General features: G+C 47.5%; 9 protein-coding genes across 9 annotated transcripts; 7 read left to right on the top strand and 2 right to left on the bottom strand.

Moving 5' to 3' along the window:
- Positions 1-52: 52 nt before the first annotated feature.
- On the top strand, positions 53-1,782 carry N7479_008765 (ammonium permease MEP2; the record flags this gene model as incomplete). The annotated part of the gene is made up of 6 exons (XM_057256458.1): positions 53-133; positions 196-260; positions 328-582; positions 647-1,321; positions 1,378-1,609; positions 1,672-1,782. The coding sequence occupies 6 exons, from the start codon at positions 53-55 to the stop codon at positions 1,780-1,782; spliced, it is 1,419 nt and encodes a 472-aa protein (XP_057103916.1).
- Positions 1,783-2,357: 575 nt separating this feature from the next.
- N7479_008766 (U2 snRNP complex subunit CUS2) lies at positions 2,358-4,017 on the top strand (the record flags this gene model as incomplete). Its single annotated transcript, XM_057256459.1, has 6 exons — positions 2,358-2,498; positions 2,590-2,697; positions 2,784-3,187; positions 3,243-3,360; positions 3,432-3,587; positions 3,640-4,017. 6 exons carry the CDS (start codon positions 2,358-2,360, stop codon positions 4,015-4,017), a joined length of 1,305 nt encoding a protein of 434 aa, XP_057103917.1.
- Positions 4,018-5,216: 1,199 nt separating this feature from the next.
- Positions 5,217-7,067, top strand: N7479_008767 (beta-tubulin; the record flags this gene model as incomplete). Its single annotated transcript, XM_057256460.1, has 8 exons — positions 5,217-5,265; positions 5,363-5,386; positions 5,457-5,482; positions 5,551-5,592; positions 5,647-5,701; positions 5,771-6,226; positions 6,277-6,971; positions 7,034-7,067. Exons 1-8 carry the CDS (start codon positions 5,254-5,256, stop codon positions 7,065-7,067), a joined length of 1,344 nt encoding a protein of 447 aa, XP_057103918.1. The 5' UTR covers positions 5,217-5,253.
- Positions 7,068-7,756: 689 nt separating this feature from the next.
- On the bottom strand, positions 7,757-8,992 carry N7479_008768 (uncharacterized protein; the record flags this gene model as incomplete). Its single annotated transcript, XM_057256461.1, has 3 exons — positions 7,757-7,982; positions 8,050-8,636; positions 8,735-8,992. 3 exons carry the CDS (start codon positions 8,990-8,992, stop codon positions 7,757-7,759), a joined length of 1,071 nt encoding a protein of 356 aa, XP_057103919.1.
- A 721-nt stretch (positions 8,993-9,713) lies between these two features.
- N7479_008769 (purine-cytosine permease family protein) lies at positions 9,714-11,457 on the bottom strand (the record flags this gene model as incomplete). The annotated part of the gene is made up of 4 exons (XM_057256462.1): positions 9,714-9,848; positions 9,908-10,670; positions 10,727-10,950; positions 11,023-11,457. 4 exons carry the CDS (start codon positions 11,455-11,457, stop codon positions 9,714-9,716), a joined length of 1,557 nt encoding a protein of 518 aa, XP_057103920.1.
- Positions 11,458-14,277: 2,820 nt separating this feature from the next.
- N7479_008770 (uncharacterized protein) lies at positions 14,278-14,718 on the top strand (the record flags this gene model as incomplete). The annotated part of the gene is made up of 1 exon (XM_057256463.1): positions 14,278-14,718. The coding sequence occupies one exon, from the start codon at positions 14,278-14,280 to the stop codon at positions 14,716-14,718; it is 441 nt and encodes a 146-aa protein (XP_057103921.1).
- A 568-nt stretch (positions 14,719-15,286) lies between these two features.
- N7479_008771 (uncharacterized protein) lies at positions 15,287-15,889 on the top strand (the record flags this gene model as incomplete). Its single annotated transcript, XM_057256464.1, has 1 exon — positions 15,287-15,889. One exon carries the CDS (start codon positions 15,287-15,289, stop codon positions 15,887-15,889), a length of 603 nt encoding a protein of 200 aa, XP_057103922.1.
- Positions 15,890-16,121: 232 nt separating this feature from the next.
- On the top strand, positions 16,122-17,520 carry N7479_008772 (uncharacterized protein; the record flags this gene model as incomplete). The annotated part of the gene is made up of 2 exons (XM_057256465.1): positions 16,122-16,304; positions 16,363-17,520. 2 exons carry the CDS (start codon positions 16,122-16,124, stop codon positions 17,518-17,520), a joined length of 1,341 nt encoding a protein of 446 aa, XP_057103923.1.
- Positions 17,521-19,096: 1,576 nt separating this feature from the next.
- Positions 19,097-20,926, top strand: N7479_008773 (putative tannase; the record flags this gene model as incomplete). Its single annotated transcript, XM_057256466.1, has 3 exons — positions 19,097-19,485; positions 19,548-19,654; positions 19,713-20,926. The coding sequence occupies 3 exons, from the start codon at positions 19,097-19,099 to the stop codon at positions 20,924-20,926; spliced, it is 1,710 nt and encodes a 569-aa protein (XP_057103924.1).
- Positions 20,927-21,097: the final 171 nt, after the last annotated feature.

The following is a 21,097-nucleotide window of genomic DNA, read 5'->3' on the forward strand; positions in this document are numbered from 1 at the left end:
AGCCTCTAACTGCTTATCACTCTTGCACCATTGGCCTGCCATACGTCTCACCATGGACACGGCATCATATTATCCGCCTGTGTACAATAGCACCACCATGGTGGATGTTACGGATTGGAACATCTTCTACACTGTATGTTCCATACTCTCATGAGAGTCAGTTAGGATGGACTTCCTAGCTAACAGTATTCATAGTCTGGTGATATATCATGGGTTATCACATCGACAGCCCTAGTTTTGCTTATGATTCCTGGAGTTGGGTATGACTTGACCAATACCCTTTCTCCAACCACCAAGGACTCTTTCACTCATTACTTGATATTATAGATTCTTCTACTCCGGTCTAGCTCGTCGAAAGTCGGCACTCTCATTGATATGGCTCTCGATTATGTCGGTCGGTGTGGTATCATTCCAGTGGTTCTTCTGGGGTTATTCGCTCGCTTTCTCCCACACAGCCGGCAGCTACATTGGCAACCTCGATAACTTCGGATTTAAGGGTGTTCTCGGTGCGCCATCTGTGGGAAGTACCAAGGTTCCCGATCTGCTGTTCGCTATCTTCCAGGGCATGTTCGCCGCTATTACGTGAGTCATTATCATTCTGCATCTCCCCCCTAAAAACACTAATTAACATTTTCTCCGCAATTAGTGTTGCCCTCGCTGTCGGTGCAGTTGCTGAGCGTGGCCGCATGCTTCCATGCATCGTCTTCATGTTCATCTGGACCACTATCATCTACGATCCCATCGCCTGTTGGACATGGAACTCGTCCGGCTGGGTTTTCAAACTCGGAGGTCTCGACTTTGCCGGTGGTACCCCAGTCCACATTGCCTCTGGATCTGCTGCTCTCGCTTACTCCCTGATGCTGGGTAAGCGTCGCGGCCACGGCACCCACGAGCTTAACTACCGCCCTCACAATGTAACCCACGTTGTCATTGGCACCGTCTTCCTATGGGTTGGCTGGTTCGGATTCAACGCTGGCTCTGCCCTGGCAGCCAATCTCCGTGCCGTTATGGCCGCCGTTGTCACCAACATTGCTGCCTCCGTTGGAGGTGTGACCTGGTGTTTGATGGATTACAGACTTGAGCGCAAGTGGTCAACCGTTGGCTTCTGCTCAGGTGTTATTGCCGGCCTTGTTGCCATTACCCCCGGCTCTGGATTTGTCGCTCCCTGGGCCGCTTTCATCTTTGGGCTCGTAGGTGCTATTGCATGCAACTATGCTACTAAGCTCAAGTTCCTTATTGGTGTTGATGATGCGCTCGACATCTTTGCTGTCCACGGTATCGGTGGTATTGTTGGAAATCTCCTGACTGGTCTCTTCGCTTCGTGAGTGAACCTAACTCCTGGCAGTAATATCTGATCATAAACTGACTTGTTAATAGTAAATCCATTGTGGCACTTGACGGTGCCTCTAGTATCGATGGTGGCTGGATCCACCAGAACTATATCCAGCTGGGATACCAGCTTGCCGACTCCGTCACTGGAATGGCTTACGCCTTCGTCGGAACATGCATCATCCTCTTCATTATGAACCTCATTCCCGGTCTCAGCTTGCGCGCACCCGAGGAAGATGAGATCATGGGTATTGACGACGCCGAAATTGGCGAGTTTGCCGTAAGTATTACTGATCCTCAATCAACTCAAAAGACATTTTTTTTTAACATTTTATTTTTTAGTATGATTACGTTGAGGTCACTCGTGACATTGTCAACGGCGTGGAAAGCTCAGAGACTGCCTCTAAGCGCACTGCCACTCCCGTCGGCGATGTTATTGAGACCAAGGCTTAGAGATCAAATTTGATCTGACGGCTGCTCTTTCTTTAATACTTAATATTAGGCAAATGCCTTTCTTGTCACGTTATTTTCTTTTGTTGTTGAGGACGGAGTGTCCTGAATACCTATAGCAATGAACTATAGGTATTCGGAATACTCTCGGAGAGTCCAATTTACACTTTGATAGCATGCTTTCAGATACCCAAATATAAATTTTCATGAATCCCTTGAGAGAAAAGTAAATTGATGAGTACTTACTCCATATAGTGCAACATCAGCAACACGAGGTCCGAGGCGAATAAAGAGGTACTGAGGAGTAACTGTAGTATGCAGGCCATTAATATTCAAAATCAAGAATATAAGAATTTTGGAGTTCTCCACGACTACTCCGTAGAATACGGCGGGATCCACCCAAGAGCACTTTCCGGAGCGCCGCGCCGAGAGATCGCAACCACATGCTGGTGCTTCCAAATCATCGCAAATTTCTCCCACGCTGTTCACGTTATTCGCAACACTCCAGAAAGATAGTCTCTTTTAATTCTTTGTCTGATCTGTCTTTCTACCAATTTGCGTGACGATTGTCCATCAATATGGCTTTTCCGACCGACGTGGCGGAGTTTGATAAGGATCCGCGTATCTCGTTCTCCAAGCTGGACAACAGCTACCTGTTGGAGACAAGCGATGGTCGTGAGTTTCTGTTCAACAATATTTTGAAGAGATGGGTTGAAACGGTATGTGATACGCACTGACACGCCGGCTGCGATGAGCTGTCTCACAATGTAGGCTGACAATCTCCGATGCTAACCTGGCTCCCAACTCTAGATCGATGATGAACTTATCCGCAAGCAGCAAGGATACGGATCCGACGACGGCGAGACTGAGATTGTTCATCCACGTGATCGAAAGAAGCGAAAGGGTTCGCTTGACTCGGTAAGTATTCCGGTGGGCATGGTGGTCATGGCCATAGTAGCAACTTGATGACATTGATAACTGACTCATCTTCTTTTGCCCCATAGAACAACGAATCCAAGGCCAAGAAGCCACGTGTGAACACAGGTGTGTGGGTTACCAACATTCCCACCGACGCTTCGCTTTCGGAAATCCAACAGGTGTTTGAGAAATATGGAATCCTTGCAGAGGAACTGGACACTGGAAAGCCGCGCATTAAAATGTACAACGACGAGAATGGCAACTTCAAAGGCGAGGCTTTGGTCGTGTACTTCCGGCCAGAGTCAGTCAACCTTGCGATTCAGGTACTCGACGAGACAGACTTCCGATTGGGCCACCACGACCCCTCTGGACCGATGCATGTTCAGGAAGCCGACTTCTCGTACAAGCGTCAAAATAATGTGCAGGGCAAGGTTACTGTGACCATGAAAGAGAAGAAGAAGCTCAAGGAGCGGGCTGATCGGTTGAACAAGTGTGTTTCCTTGATCATGGCGGCAGAGTGTTTCGTGCTGACTCAAATGTGATAGAAAACTTTCCGACTGGGGTGACGATGAGGCCGATGAAGTCTTAAAGTCAATCAAGGCTATTTCGGAGGCAAATCGACATGTTGTCCTGAAGCATATGTTTACCCTGAAGGAGCTGGATGTATGAGACACCTTACCTCTTCCAAGGTTGCCTTAAGCGAATATGGACACACTGCTGACTTGTAATTATAGGAGGACCCTCTCGTCAGTATTGAGATCCATGAGGATGTCCGTAACGAGTGCAGGAAGATTGGCGATGTGACTAAGGTGGTGGTCTGGGACGGGGAGAGTGATGGTGTTGTCACTGTCCGATTCGCCGCATCAGCCGATGCTCGCCGCTGTGTTCATGTAGGCCTGTCGGTGTGAATCACTGTGAATGTAGCTACTGACGATCTTCTAGACCATGAACGGACGCTTCTTCGGAGGTAAAGCTGTTGTTGCTTACATCTGGGATGGTGAAGAGAAATTCAAGAAGTACCACCCCCGCCGAGACGCAGGTGGCGGAATGGAGGACCCTCTTGACTCAGACGACGACGAGAACAAGCGCCTTGAACGGTTCGGAGATTGGCTGGAAAGCGGCGCCAACCCGGATAACTACTTTAACAAGACAGGCACGGGCAAGAGCGAGGAAGTCAAGGACAAGGAAAACAAGGACGAGAAAAACAAGGACGAGAAAAACAAGGACGAGAAAAACAAGGACGACAAGGATGAACCCATCAAGACCCAGGAAACTGACAAGGACGAGACCGACAAGAGCCTGGAAATTGGCAAGAACTAGTCCAATTGAACAGAAAACGCCCAGATCCCAAGTGAAAGGATCGAAAACGGCGAGAACAACCCACCAAAGAGTTCAAATCTGTGAGAACTATGTACGAATACCAAACGACGAGGGCCACTGAAGAGCAAGCGTGTACTTCCAACTGAATAGGAAGCGGCCCCTCAATGAATGATCCCAAAAGGCGAGAGCAACTGAAGGGCAAGCGAGTACTTCCAAGTGGATAGGAACGCAACACCCAATTGAACGAAATACCCAATATGTATGATTAGTTTCCCCCAATATGTATGATTGAAACAATATTTCAGTATAAGTATTATGTAGTTGTAGTTGTAACGGATTATGTACATGGTACATTATAGTCATTCATACATACATATGTGGCAATATCGCGCGCCGCATAGATAAGAGAGGCTCTCTCTCGCATCTCCCTCCATTCTACCTCATTTCATTCTTACATAAATACTACATTATTATGCTTTCTTGTTGAACCTGCTTCAAACCACTGTGGGTATCATGCCACGCTAAGAACAAATCCTACTACGACTCTACGGCATTTGGAATAACCGCCTTAAAGGGCGTAACCGATGGGAAGCTATCTTTAAATCAGCTTACATCCATTTCACACGTCGGAGAAGGACGGGCCGCTAACCGGTAAAGATGCCGAATCATTTGATGAGTTGCGTTCTATGGGCGCACAATTTGTATATAATTCCATTGTATCACTTCCCCATACCCCATCGGAAGTCATAGAAGCACAGGCTTCGTCTATGTCTCGCCGGCCGTTAAATAGTACAACAACATGTATGTACGAATCCCAAACGGCGAGAGCAACTGAAGGGCAAGCGAATACTTCCAAGTGGATAGGAATGCGGGTCCCCAATTGAATGAATACCCAACATGTATAGTTGTTTTTCGCAATTGATATGATGAAGACATAACTGTATTATATTATATTGTTGTAGTGGTTCATGTACATGTTGTTATAGTATGTAGTACATTATGTAGTTCATAGCAATATCACGCGCCCCAAAGAAACGTAAAATGTGGTTCGTACCTCCCCCGAGTCCCGTGATGCGGCTATACCCAATTGGGCCTCCCCCCTGAAGTTCAACTGTTGACTTGTTGATCCCACACACACCGCTCAACTGGCCATCTCGCCTTTCTCTTCTTCCCCATCCTCCCTGAACTTGTCACCGGTTCTCCTTTTTTCTCCATCTCTTTTCTAATACCTTCAAAATGCGTGAGATTGTATGTCATCCCCTCCAGACGCGTCTTTTGTTTTCATACGGCCCCCTGAACCATGACCCCACTCTAAACAGAGATCTTTTGCTAACTTGCTATACAGGTTCACCTCCAAACCGGCCAATGTGTAAGTTCGACATGGAACATTCTCGGAAACATTCTTGGATCCGTGGGACTAAATTGGAATTGCGTTATAGGGTAACCAAATTGGTGCCGCTTTCTGGTAAGTGCTGAGCTTTTTTTCTCCTTTCGCGTTGGGTACCAATTGACAACTTACTAACTTGATTACAGGCAGACCATTTCTGGCGAGCACGGTCTCGATGGTGATGGACAGTAAGTTAATAGTGATGGATTATCCAGTGGACTACAAGTCTGATGTCTTGCTAGGTACAATGGTACCTCCGACCTCCAGCTCGAGCGTATGAACGTCTACTTCAACGAAGTGAGTACAATGACTGGGACCCGGATAATCGTGCATCAACTGATCAGATCCTTTTCTTTGATAATCTAGGCCAACGGTGACAAGTATGTTCCCCGTGCCGTTCTCGTCGATTTGGAGCCCGGTACCATGGACGCTGTCCGCTCCGGTCCCTTCGGCAAGCTTTTCCGCCCCGACAACTTCGTCTTCGGTCAGTCCGGTGCCGGTAACAACTGGGCTAAGGGTCACTACACCGAGGGTGCCGAACTTGTTGACCAGGTTCTCGATGTCGTCCGCCGTGAGGCTGAGGGATGTGACTGCCTCCAGGGTTTCCAGATCACCCACTCCCTGGGTGGTGGTACCGGTGCCGGTATGGGTACACTCTTGATCTCCAAGATCCGTGAGGAGTTCCCCGACCGTATGATGGCCACCTTCTCCGTCGTCCCCTCCCCCAAGGTCTCCGACACCGTTGTTGAGCCTTACAACGCTACCCTCTCCGTTCACCAGCTTGTTGAGCACTCTGATGAGACCTTCTGTATCGATAACGAGGTATGAAACGCGTGTGGAAATACTGAATTGAAGAATACTGACAATCCTAGGCTCTCTACGATATCTGCATGCGTACCCTCAAGCTCTCCCAGCCCTCTTACGGTGACCTGAACCACCTCGTCTCCGCCGTCATGTCCGGTGTGACCACCTCCCTCCGTTTCCCCGGCCAGCTCAACTCCGATCTCCGCAAGCTCGCCGTCAACATGGTTCCCTTCCCTCGTCTGCACTTCTTCATGGTCGGCTTCGCTCCCCTGACCAGCCGTGGCGGCTCCTCTTACCGCCAGATCAGCGTTCCCGAGTTGACCCAGCAGATGTTCGACCCCAAGAACATGATGGCTGCTTCTGACTTCCGTAACGGCCGTTACCTCACTTGCTCCGCTCTGTTCCGCGGTAAGATCTCCATGAAGGAGGTTGAGGACCAGATGCGCAACATCCAGAACAAGAACCAGAGCTACTTCGTTGAGTGGATCCCCAACAACGTCCAGACCGCTCTGTGCTCCGTTCCCCCCCGTGGCCTCAAGATGTCTTCTACCTTTGTTGGTAACTCCACCTCTATCCAGGAGCTCTTCAAGCGCGTCGGTGACCAGTTCACTGCCATGTTCCGTCGCAAGGCTTTCTTGCATTGGTACACTGGTGAGGGTATGGACGAGATGGAGTTCACTGAGGCTGAGAGCAACATGAACGATCTTGTCTCCGAGTACCAGCAGTACCAGGAGGCCTCCGTCTCCGAGGGCGAGGAGGAGTAGTAAGGATTCCCCACACCATCCGGCTTTCGAATACGACTAACGATTTCTCTCTTATTTTTAGCGGTGCCGAGGAAGTCGTTGAGGAGGATATCTAAATAAATCCTCTTTGAGATTTGTTCAAAGTAATACCCTTGTCAAGCCCACATTCTCTACCATTCGGACTGGCTTTGCGAGCGCAGGCCCCCGAACCCAATTTGTTTGAGCGCTCCTAATTTACACCCTTTTTTGTCTATTTTCCTACTCGGCTTGGGGTGATTTGTTCGACCCTTCCAGAATAGCACATAGTGGAAAAAAAGTGACGAAATGATTTTTTCGGCCTTCTGAGTTATGTTAATTGTAGTATTGAGTGTTAAGATTGATGTTGTAATTGGTTTATACGGGCCATTGTCCTTGACTTTATGGATCCAAATGCCTTAAGGTCGTGACAATGCCACGTAGGATAAAACAGTAGTCTTACAGAATAGTTGGAAATTATTGTGTACTTTTTTTTTCAAGAGATCGTAGAGAAAGGTTCTTCAAAAAGTAGCCCATAATAAGTCTTCCCATTGGATCAAATAATGCTATGTCGATATCTCAATCTCGTCACAATCAACCCCTCGCCTTTCTACAGCTCAATGGAAAGGACATTTGCCAGTCCGGGACGCCTTCAGCTCCAACAGAGTCTCATCCAACTGCTTCTTGCCTTTCCCCTCAAAATACTTCGGTCCAACATCCGGGATATTATATCCAGCAGGATAATACTTATCTCCCTCATCACCAGGCAAAGGCCGTCCTAGAGCCCAGGTCACCATGCTGTTGGGCTCCATCGGTTCCAGAACGTGGGTTTGACATAGTACGGCGCAGCATCCCATTTTTTGAGGAAGAAGCGCCCGTTTTGATCTGGCTCCTCGGTGAACGAGGCGAAGCGCATGAAGTACGGTCGTGGTGGAGCTAGGTAGCGGAGGAAGAGCTTGCGGACTGTGAGAACAGCCGAGAAGATTGGTGCAAAGAATGCGGAGGGGGCGTCAAAGCTGTTTGGTGAGGTGTTAGTTGGTGCATCGATGAGTGGGTTTAGTGGCATATAGCGTTGCAACTTACTACATCGCCTTCCTGAGTCTCTCATCCATCATAAACGAAACAAACTGCAATCCAACCGGATGCAATATCTGAGGCAACATATAGACCAGCACAGCTGTAGTCTGATCCGCCGTCTCACGGTTCTTAACATGAGGCACCATACACTTCGCCTCGTACTGCTCACTCCAAGCTTCGACCTCCTCGAGCCAGTGAATCCCATCCCGGAATCCAGTCTTACCAGATGGCAGCTGCTCATAGCTAATATCAAGTCCGTCACCTGCACTCTTCCAGAAAGTCCCGATAGCACAGCGCTCCAGGTCACTCAGCTTGCGCCACTCATAGCGATCGATGAATCGAATCGGTTGGAGAGCGAACAGCGCCAGCGTAAAGAGCATATCATCATCGAGGATCTTACCGGAGGCCCTGTACCCGCTGTGTAGGTAGCGCGTTCGGGCAAGACCGAGATATGCACGGGTGGAAGTCGGGTCGTTGCCGACCATTTCTTGTACGAGCACGCTGGTATCTGTATACCGCTTTAGGGAGGTTTCCGGGCCGGAGAATTGGGTCGTTTTCGCGAGGAGGGTAGAGATTGTGGGGATGCCATATGTCTTTTTTGGTTTGAATTATTACAAGTTAGAAAACAGTTGTGTATAGATGAATAGGGTATGAACTTGAATGTGTTGGTGTTTATTTGTTTTTTTCATACCCGGAATAAAGCAAATTGTAAACTCTTGATGAACATAAATGGGAATTCTAGCTGTGCGACTTGTTTTTGGATTTGGAAGGCTTCTTCGTCGGTCATTTTGGACATCGACTCCCGTGTTGAATAGTCATATTGTTTCTGGAGCTTGCGTAGCCGCTGGTACCGTAGGGTTGTTGTTACTACCGGCCAGGCGAGGAGGAGGCCTATGACGTAGGGGAGTATTTGGACTGTCATTTCCTCTACAGGTAGAGGTGAAGCCATAGTGTGTGTATAATTCATGATAGTATTTGGGGGGGGGGGATAGTAGCAGGGGGCGGTCCACAAAGGTTTAAATAAGAATGTGATACTCCTTGACCCACGGCCCACGGGGAACAGGTCTATTCCAAGAGTTGTACGACCCACCTTATGGGGTCTCTCTTGTGCAACGTACATAACAACCCCGCAAATTTCTGATTTAACATACTCTACTTCATAATTCTTCTATATTGAGGTCATCCAACTTAAAGAATACATCTAATTGGACATTTCAAACGCGGGGTAACCTGTGTACCGAGCCTCGGGAGTTGGAAATGAACATGAATATTCACCTTCTAGGTCTAATCCAACTCTTATATATGAATTACATAAGTTGTACATGTATCGTACCCTGTGTACCCTGTGTACCCTGTTACCCAGTAGAGATCTGGGGATACATTTCCCGGTTGTGGACATGCACATGCATGCGATCACGCCTCGTAAGCCCTAAACTTTGGATGTGGTTATTCTCAAGCCGACGAATCATAGATCTAAGATCGCCCCAGGTTTATAACTTAGTATTATTTAACAGACTCATTCGAAATTCATTTTTTCTTATAGGCCCAGCCTGACACGATCACATCGGGTCTTTACATTTCCCATGCTATCGCTATATACTCTCTGTTTTATGTTGAGGGGAGATAAAATGTTCTGCTTCCACAATTCCTGGCATACAATTATGCCAACGCTACCGACCAATGAATCTGAGCTCCAATGCACGTAAAGGTGGGAAAAACATCGCAGTGAAGCCCGCACCCAACCAGAGACCCAGCTCAGCCCCGCCAGCCATTTGCGCGAGGGGGCCGATATAATACGCTTGAGACTAAATCCAACTATTAGCAAGGCGTGATAAACTAGATTTGTGAGGATAAAATGTCTTACCATGCCGACAATTGCACCAGACCAGCCAATAAGGAAAGCAACGGCCGCTGCGATCCCCAAAGGCAGTTTCTCGCGACAGTTCCACTGAGACCAGTCGTAGCCTCTATTCCGGCGGAAGATCATATGTTCTTCGAAGATAATCACAACGAACATCATAACCCAGTATCCGATCAGAGGAAGGAAAGACTTGAAGACCTCGTATAGTCGGTCCCGGCCTCCCATTGCGCATGCGGCGTAGATAACAGTAGCCATAGTCGTGAAGACTGGCCGTGGAACCTTCCCAAACACCCCGCCAATCATCTGGAAGTTCATTCCCATTGAATACGCCCCAGGAGTATTATTGGCAACCAAGGCAAGGACATTGATAACAGCACAGAATTTCCCGAACCCTCCGAGGCCATTGTATGCTATCATCAGCACCTCTCCGGGACTGTTGCCGTGCTTGACAGCGTAGTGTGCCGAGCTGGCGATGACGGTTCCAAGTCCAACGCCCATAAGAAGAACAATGGACATGCCACTAGTGGCAGCGAAGACTGTGACTAAAAATGTCCGGGAGCTCTTCATGTCTGGCGGGAGATAGACATAATAATCGGCGGCGAGTGGGGCCCAGGCGAGGGCAATAGACAACGCCAGAGAGAAGAACGTGAGTCTTTTGGCAACTAAGCTCTCTGGCGACATTGCCGTCTGGATATTGAAATCGAAATGAGGTCCTGCTGAACCCACCATCACGCAGATCACCATCAGCTGAGGCAACCAGGCAACTCTGATGTTAATTAGAATTTGTATTCAAGGTGTTCCTTCGGGGCTATCAATGCGTACCGCTCATATAATTGGAAGATTTTCATGCCAAACAGGGCCATAGCCCAGCTGGAAACGGCGATAATGATAATGCCCACTATCACAGAAAGATGGCCCCCAGAGACCACAGACAAAATTTGGCCACCGACAACGCTGTTTACCATGCTATACCCGATATTGGTGAAGAGGTTCAGGATAATGCACACTTTGCTGGGATAATAACCCATGAAATACCGGGCCACGATCTATCGAATTCATGAGCATTTGTTCGTTTTCGGAATATTATCTCGTGCAAAAAGTTTCAATATAAAACATACCAAAGTTCGATTTCCGCTTCTCGGTCCCCATGTACTTATAAAGCCAACAGTGAAATTGCCAGCTAAGCATCCAAATACAGCACAGAGGGCCGCATCCCTAAAGCTGAGGCCTAGGACGAGTGTACCCATTGATCCAACAATAATGTTATTTGTAGCCAATGTCATACTAAACCACATTAAGAGCATATGGAGTATGGTTGAAGGTGTTATTGGCTCTCGATCTTCGATAGCAATGGGCTCGATGCCGCGACTCTCCACATTTATCAGGCGTGCAATCCATCGTTGACATCTTGATTGCGGTTGCGGCACGGGGTCGAGCTTTGCGAGGTCTGTGTCGTTGGAGGAGCTATTGGAGGCACTTTTGTCGAGGTGAAATTGTCCCGGACTCTCACGAGTAGGCGAGCTGTTGGCTTTTTCGACATCTTCGGGCTTCATTCTCTGGTACCTTAATGTGTGAGAGCGTTATGCGGGATTAAGCTGTTCATGAACAGGAGCTTTCAATCCGAATACACCAATAGACAAATAAATGCCGGGGAGTCTGGCGTATAGATTGGAGGTCGTAGATCCAAAGCTATACGGCAATCACAAAAAGAGCGGTAAATAAGCTGTTCGTAGAAAACACAACGGCCAGGGGGAGCTACGGTATGACAAATATAAGGGGAAAAGCTCTCAAGGCTAATGCACCATTGTTAGGCCAAAGGGCCCTGCCATCACCCTGTCTACCCAGTGAGACGGTGTAACGGCTCCAGGGAAAATTGGATACGGACGCATTCCTCAGCAATCAAGGCACCATCTGAGCAGCTCGCCGACGGCATCCAATGATGAGCGCAGGAATTGTACCACTGTAATACAGACGTGAAGGGACACGCTCTGCAGGTTGTATATCCTCAATCGTCACGCGGAGAGAAAAGAGAGCTATCAATTTATCCCAGTATACAAGTGGGGGGAGAGAGGAAATCCATCCTGCAATGTTCCTGCAATATTGGTCCGTCCACCAAGATGCCCACACACACATATTCGGTGGGTCTGCAACCCCCCCTCATGATGCCACTAGGGGAAGGGATGGGTTCATGACAGCCACACCATGAAATATCAAAGTCCGCCGATCCCTGTGATCCGCGATACATTTCCGTATGGGGTAAGTGGCATACTGGAAAGCTCCGAATATGCATGCTTTGGAATGCTACAGATGTAAGGAGTACGCATTAGCTTATGATTGTATACTATGCTCAGATTTCATGAAGGAGGGGCCCGAAGCTCCGTTGTGCAAATTCCGCGGGAAATGTATTCTCGTCTCCCATGGTTGATGTGGGACGAATACTTCCCCGAGTGCTTTGTGTGATGATTCGCTCTTGCTCTCTGGGGAAAAGAAGATCTAATGAAAGGGGCTCTTGGGATAAATAATGTTTACGTTTATTAAGTCGCTCATAACTTCGCTTGATTGCTATATATAGAGAGCTCCTCAAGCACCGCTCGGTTGTCCTCGGCATCGCTGTATAGCCTACATGAGCACGAGTTGATTGGCACATTGTAAAGGGGGTAATATGAAGACTTGAATGGTGTGCTACATGCTCTTTGCCTGAGCAAAACCCCCTTCATCCTGACTTCTCTTATGGTCTTTTCTGCTCAACCTGGAAAACTGACTGAGAATCCCGAATAATGTGATATTACGTAGCTCGAGTCTCTACCTCGGATTATTTCCTACAACTCCAGCTAAGCTTTTCTCCCATATTTTCTGATCCAGAAGCTGGGGTCTGTGATGCGGATCTGTATAGGCCCATGTACTCTCCTAGTTGCTTAGGCGAAACGCATTACAAAAATGCTGATTCGTGAAAAATTGGTTAATTCCCAACGAGACGAAGCTTTTTGATAACATGGTGCTTTGTATCCAGTAAAAATGCACTATAATATGTATATTCTGTAGTTGTCTGCCAGGGGATTTCTGATTTGAGGGTACTCAGACTTGGAATTTCTAAACAATAGACAGCTAAGAGTTATATGCGTATGGCTCTTCTGGCTTTTGGCTGCTATGTTCTAGATTTTGATCGCACCGAAGTCATGGTTTTGCACAGAATAAGCAGCAATACTTGATCAATGTTTGATTTGGCTTTTTTGCTTCGGATGCTCTTGGTCTGAGACATTATGTAAATAAAATTTGCAGCTTTGAAATATAGGAGTTTGCTAGGATTCCTAGAATTGTGACAGGTATTTTTATAGAGATAAATACCACTCAAGTAAATATCCCCTAAATATCAAACAACACCGTTTATCCATCACTCAACTTTCTCAACAACACCTATAGAATCTTGCAGCGTTTCTGGCCAGATCAAGATACCTAGGTATATCTTACCATGCCCCCGAAACAAGAATTGATAAAGAAAGGTTATTCTTGCACCATCCTCAGCAGCACCTCAAACAAAGTTGCCAGTGACAACACAACAGAGTCAAAGTACACTTGTGTACAGCACCAATTCTTACCTAAGAGATCGACTTATCAGTATCCATCACTACAGTATGGCCAGTGGATTATTCTGGTCGCTCATACACTAGGAATTGCGGGATACCGGCTCCTGAGAAGGATCCAAAGATCATTTATAATCTAATTTTGGAGGATCTGCGCTCCCATTTTGGCTACAGCTGTGAAATTTATGCGCTTGTGTGGGACCCTCAAAGCTACATTAAGTCATTAGACTGCAAATATGTGATTCGAACCCGAAATGGTTGGTCGGCTGCTTTGGTAGCCATGCAAAATCTGGAATCGGTGGCGGGAGATGGACTGGCTGATCGCTTCTTTACTGTAGTCAAGAGCGAGTTTGGCATGAGGTAAACTCTTGAGATAAGACAGAATCTGGTCGTGAGACCTATATAATTGTACGAGAAACTCCCCTTATTTACAAATCGACGAGGCAAAACAGGGACCCCAAGATGAGGATGTGAAGTTGTGTTCGGTCGAAGACAATCAAAGGAAGCGCAAGAAGGGGAATAAAAAGTGATGGATACATAGATATATGTATGTAGATTGCCGTTAGTCGGGTGTTTTGTCTGGACGCAAAACTGTCAGTAAAGAAAGATCAGGATATTGAGAGCTGTTCCTACCAAACCTTGACTTCTGTCGCGCTCTTTTGCTCTTCACTCTGTCGCTCTTCGCTCTTCTACTCTTTTTCTTAGCCATCTTGACTCGTAATAGACTCATTTTCTCATCCTCCTCTCATTATCAAATCTTTTCTTAAACTCTCCATTCGACTATCACTCAAGATGGGTAGTACTAAGGACCCCGTCCCGCCGCCCTACCGTCCACGAGAGCTCAAAATGCACGACTGTCTCATTGAAGTCACTCGTCTCGAAGGCAGCCAGTCAGCTGTATTCTGGCTTGGAGGCTACCTCAACGCTGAAACCCACATCAATCAAGATGGCACTTTCGATCCATCCATGCTGAGCTTCGACGACTTCGAACAAGATCTGTTCGATCACCTCAGTTATGATGCCCGCGAAAATGATATCCGATGGGATCATAAAACCCATGCTCAGGCTCGTACAAAATCCAATGAGATTCCCGCTTTTATGGTCAGGAGCTACAATACCTGGGTGGCTGCTCTTATAGCCATGCAACATGCTTCCTCAGATCAGGCCAACTTGGGCTCGCAAGCTACCAGTGCTAGCTCTCCCATCATGACTGCCCACTTCACCATTGTATAGAATAAGTATATGACTCTCGGGTTTGATTAAAAAAGAGCGCGAGCTAACCACTGACTTAATACAAAGAGGCAGATTCAGAAAGCCCCGATGAGTGAGCTCGAATGGGTGGGAAAAAGATCATTGCACGACGGGGATTTCTTTTCAAGGATGCCAGCAAGCAATGCAATTGGGTTCTTTGTGGTTACATGCGATGGGGGAAGTGTGGCATAGCGGACCTTGCACCGGTGCCAGGGAAAGAGAATTCGGGGGCTCTGAATGAATGCCTAGGACGAAGAGAAAATTTGAGGGAAGAGATTTAGCCATTTCAAATCGATCAAATCCATATCAGGGATTCATTAATGCTATTTCTCCTTTGTAAATTTTAATTTGCTCTGTCGAAGTTACTAAACCTATCGTTAAAATGCACAGTCTGATAGTTACGACTCATAACTTAACGCTCATAGTTCCCATCCTGGTTTGTTTTGACTGTTCCTCCATCCGAGCTTTACCTACCTGCACACCTCATTTGATGTTTCTCCAGTTAAAATTCCTCTGACCTCGCAACATACCCATCGATACTAAAACTACAATGGCCTCCACTGCCTCACTTCACGGTTCCCCGCCGTCCATCTTTCGGCCCAGAGTCCGCGATGGAATGATCGTCGTGCGCCGACCTGCGAACAGAAACGAGACGGCCATCTTCTGGGCTGGCACCTACTTCTTCCCCACTAGAACCAATGAGTCCATCGGCATGGATTATTCTGCGTTCCTTGCTGATCTGGAAGCCCACCTTCAGTACGACCCGGAGCTTGATGAGATCCAATTCCACGTGCCCTCTGCATATCGACGCGTTCATTTCGACCCTGCCTTGTCTGGCACGAACAGTATCCAAGACCTCCAGCCAGAAATAGCTGTTGTGCGTACCTACAGCCAGTGGCTCGCATCCTTGGCGGCAATGCAAACCTCTCGCCTGATGCGGGAATCTAACATTGAATGCGTGCTCCGGAATGGATTGATTACTGGCTCTGTTCGTCATAGAGTTCAGCCTGTAGCTGCGGCACAGTTTTTAATTGTGCGAACTGCAGGTATCATGTGTCCAATCCACCCAACTGACACCAGAGCATTTGTCTCTGACAACTATGTTTTAGACGCGGAAGCCTCGAACCAGGAGGGAGATGACAACAGTAGTTGAATTTACCCAGGTCATACCAGCTAGACTTGGGGAAATGCAGGTGTCAAAACAGACAGAGGATGCATACGGGCATATTTATCTAAGGGAGGATGGAGATATCACAGGCCAGACGTCGGTGAACGGCGAAGTTCGGACTTGACATCCTCCGCCCCACATTTCCTATTGAGATGCAGAAGAATACAAATATCCGAATCCCATTTCACACTTCTCAATAACTTGCACATATTCCAGAATGGCCTCTATAACCCCATCTCAGGAAGACCTGCAAAAGTTCTACATCGGCAAAGACATCAGCGATGTACCCAAACCGGCCGTCGTCCTCGACGTAGCAATCATCCGACGACACTGCGAGACGATGCTACACACAATCAACACGCTCGATGTCGGGTTCAGAGTTCATGTTAAGTCCCACAAGGTCAGAAGCCTCGAATAACATATTCTACCTGTAATTTCACTCAACTTATGAAAACCAGACACCCGAAATCGCCAAGCTCCAAATCGGCGACACCAGCGAGGCCAATTTCATAGCCTCTACAGTCCTAGAGATCGAGATGATGATCCCTCTACTCCAGGAGCTGAAAAGAAATGGCCGAAAAATTAACATTCTCTACGGCATTCCCCTCGTTCCATCACAGGTTCCACTACTAGCCAAGGCAGCCCGCGAGCTAGGCGAGAACAGCATCACTGTGATGATCGACCACCCAGACCAACTCCCCTACCTGGAGAAACTTTCTTCTCTGGCAGGACATCCAACCTGTGTCTTTGTCAAGGTCGACACGGGCTACCACCGCGCTGGCTTGCCGCCCGTATCCCTCAACAAGAACGGGTTACTCGAGAAACTTGCCTCTGCGGAGGAAACAGGTGGGGCAAAGCTCATCGGGCTGTATTCACACAGTAGTTTGAGCTATAGCGGGACAACCCCAGAGCAAGCGATGGGTCATTTGATCAGTGAGATCCGCGGGTGCAAAGATGCCTTGGAGAGAAATTTGTATTTACTACCCAAAAGGGAACTGATCATTAGTGTCGGTGCTACCCCGCAGGTCGTCTCATCCCAGAACTTGCTGCGTGATGACTCTCCCTATGCGGAAGCGCGGGAGCTCAAGGCTTTGCTTCGCGAGAGAAATGTCGAGTTGCATGCTGGCGTCTATCCCATTTTGGATATGCAGCAATTCTCCACGCACGCTAGTGCTGATTCCGGGTTTCTGGAAGATGAAATTGCCATCTCGGTACTTGCGGAAGTGTGCAGCGTCTATAACGATGGCGAGCGCGAAAAGCCCGAAGCACTCCTCGCTGCAGGAACGCTTGCACTAGGCCGAGAGCCGTGTCCGAGCTATCCGGGCTGGGGGGTTGTTTCTTCTTGGCGACTAGATGGAGCGGATAAAGCTTCATCAGAGAGATTGGTTGTTGAGAGGATCAGTCAAGAGCATGCAATTGTGACTTGGGAGAGCGAGTCCCAGATGAAGATTCCCCTGCATATTGGACAAGTGGTTAAAGTGCACCCGAATCACGCTTGTGTAACTGGTGCCTTTTACGGGTGGTATTTTGTTGTTGATTCGGATCAAGATAGCGATGCTGCTCGGGTTGTGGATGTTTGGGTTCGGGCCAGGGGATGTGGTATGAGAGCCTGGTAGAGTGGCCTTCAATTTCGGGCCTCGGGCCTGTCTTCCGTTTATGAACTAGTGTTATCACAGTGCATAGCGATTGATCCTATAAGCCAATAGAGCCAGAGTGCCTAGTGATCGATCTGCACTGCAATACCTAGTTTTTAGTTAGAATGAGCAAATGTCACCTTGGCAAAAGGGATGCCGACTACCCGCCGTTTTATAGTCTGGATTTCTCGGTGAGTTCCCGGTGAGCTCTTTATATCCATAATGCCGTGGATACGTGATTGGGTGTTTTATTCTATTCTAGTCCTGATCCACTATATCTAAGCCCTTTCATCATGCCAGCCAAATGTCAATGACACCGAACTTTGGACAAATGAAAGAGGCTAGGCACTCGAAGTAGTTAATTGGTCAAATATCCCTCTTGCCAAGCTTTCTCTTTGAATTAAGAATATTTGGTCTTATAGTACTAGTATAGTACTTCCGGAAATCGGTTTCACAAAACAAGTATCAAAATCTTGAGAACTTTCATTAACAAGGTATACAAATTGGATCAAACCCGAGATATTCGCTTCATATACCAAAATACATAATGTTCCATTTTTTCCGCCATTATTGAATGACGTAGGTGCATATTGATCCAAGTTGATATCAAGTGTCCCTATAACAAACATATATCTGACACCGTTAGGCATGAGCTGATCCAGTGTCTGAGATACACGTCGATCAACACTTCGAGCTGCTTGATTGGATAAACTTTTACTGTATCCTTCCTATCTTTTTGGGGGTATTGTTGTCCTTATCCTCTAGCTAGCTGGGATTGTAAGCGCTGAGGAATATGAACCTTAGATGTGGTTGTAACATCAGGGATCTCTGAGACAGGTATGACTGAAACCTCAAAATTTCCAGGATATTTAGTTGGTGATCTCCTAGATTTCTCGTCAGTCAACTTTAGGAGATCTGTTTTACATGATGCGATTTGTTGAGGTATATTGATCATTAGATCGCTCTGAAGCCTAGCTTATGCCCCTAACAAAAGAGACCCACCAGCCGTCGGACCTCCCGAGAAAGGATATCTAGAGGAATAATACTAGATAACTGCATATGTCTACTGCAATTATCTACATCTGTAGCCATAGCCCGTTTTAATGCCTAAAATGCCGACTTATTATATATAATTGCTTAGCTCTTCTAGTGAGATTGTTACAATAATGAGACCTTACAAATTGAGTAGAAAAATCAGCGAGTATACTTCCTACGTATGACATACTGACTGGCACACCACCTCGGGAGTCATTTCAGCCGATAGCCCCGGAGTGGAGATTTGTGGAGCAGCAATCTATAGAGCAAGTTTCCCTGAAGAACCCTTGAAGAATCCTTGAAGAATCTAAGAATAATGATTTGTATTCGTGGATTGATAGTAACCTTCCCCACAGGTCTGTGGAGAGTGGCGGCATAACATTTACCCCCAATGTACACTCCAAATTATGCTGGTTTCAGGACCGCTGATCACTTCTATGTAGAACATATAAAAAGATTCTATTTCCTTTGTCAGTTTCTCATTATATCTTCCGCGACATAGTTGAGAGAGCGAAGAAACATCATGCGGTATTCTCTATGGACCTATACGATTGGGCTGGCCTCGGCTGCCGCCACAACAACTGAACTGGGTGACATCTGTACCACCGCATATGCGAAGGATGCATTGCCAGTAGATGCCATTCAGGGCCTTATCGTTGACCCCTCTTCGGTTTCCACGAAGCTCGTCACCAATTTCACTGCCAGTAACATGTTCTACCCTACTACGACCTTCGATTACTGCAATGTGACTTTCGCCTACTCCCATGATGGCATTGATGGGGACATTGTTCATGTGCAATACTGGCTTCCAGCTCCAGGCCAGTTTAGGAACAGATATGTGTCCACGGGTGGAGGTGGCATGGCTATCAACTCGGGATCCTCAGCGATCCCTGTTGGTGTTATCGTTGGCGGGTAAGCATTTCCTCATCTACTTGTCCATGCCGTAGATATGTTAACTGATATAATGTATAAAGTGTTGGAGGTTTGACCGATGGAGGATTTGGAAGCTTCAATACCCAATTTAATGAGGTTGCTCTCTTGGCAAATGGAACCCTCAATTGGCAAGCGACGTACATGTTTGGTGGGTCCATCATACTTCTAAAACCTACAGCCCATGGGCTCGCTAACATCAGAAACAGGCTACCAGGCTCAGCATGAGCTTGCTGTATTGGGAAAACAGCTGACAAGAAATATTTACAACGTCTCTGAAAGCGAAAAGCTTTACTCCTACTACCAGGGCTGTTCCGAGGGAGGCCGTGAGGGATGGAGCCAGGTTCAACGGTACCCTGATCAGTTTGATGGTGTAGTTGCTGGCGCTCCGGCCTTCCGGTGGGCGCAACAGCAAACCAACCATTTGACCGGCAACGTCATCCAGAAAACCCTTGACTACTACTCCCCCAGCTGTGAGCTCGAAAAGATCATGAACATGACCATCGCAAGCTGTGATCCCCTGGATGGCAAGACCGACGGCATTGTCTCTCGCTCGGACTTGTGTTTGAAGAATCTAAACTGGGATTCCATCCTGGACGCTTCTTACTCGTGTCCTGCGGTCCCTGGCTCCCCCTTCTCAGGCCCTACACCCGAGCAGACAGGTAAGGTATCTGCCAAAGCCATTGAGGTCGTCAAGGCCTTTTGGAATGGTCTTTTTGACTCCGATGGCAAGCGTGTTTACTTCAGCTACCAGCCTGGTTCGACTTTCGACGATCTTCGAACCGCATATGATGTTTCTACTGACAGCTGGAAGCTCGACATTAGCGGTATCGGTGGCGGATGGGTTGGCATGTTCATCGATCTTCTGCAGGAGAACAACCTTCCCGACCTAGATGGTGTCACCTACGATACCATCAAGGAATGGATAATATTTTCCGAAAAGAAGTACGGGGACATTTTCCAGACAACATATCCAGACTTGACGGACTTCCAAGCCGCCGGTGGAAAAGTTATCCACGTCCACGGAGAGCAGGACTACTCAATCCCCACCGCCTCTTCAATCCGTTACTGGAACTCAGTCAGGGAAATTATGTTCCCCAACAAGTCATACGATGAAGGCGCAGCCGCTCTTGATGACTTCTATCGGCTGTTCCTAATTCCTGGCGTGGGACACTGTGGCACCAATATGAACCAACCCAATGCACCTTGGCCACAGACAACTCTGCAGACTCTCATTGAGTGGGTTGAGAATGGCAATGCGCCGGCGACACTCGCTGGGTCTGGTGCGATTGAAACGATGTGCCGTTGGCCTCTTCGTCCTCTTTGGACTTCGGGCGGCAAGAAATTCCAGTGCGTTTACAGCCAGGAATCGATTGATAGCTTTGAGTACGATTTGGATGCGTACAAGCTTCCTGTGTATTAAGTGAATAGCTTGTCAAGTGAGGGTCAAGTGAGGGCTGTTTCTATCAAATATGCACATAATTTTCCAATTGAAGTTACTCTAGTTGCAATCTGTAGAATTTGGGAAATTTTTCAATCGCCAGCATCCTAAATACATTTACACGTGACTTCTCAAGTGCGGAGCCAATTACCC

This window comes from Penicillium vulpinum (assembly GCF_028829585.1).
Source record: "Penicillium vulpinum strain IBT 29486 chromosome Unknown utg000004l_segment0_segment0, whole genome shotgun sequence".
NCBI lineage: Eukaryota > Fungi > Ascomycota > Eurotiomycetes > Eurotiales > Aspergillaceae > Penicillium > Penicillium vulpinum.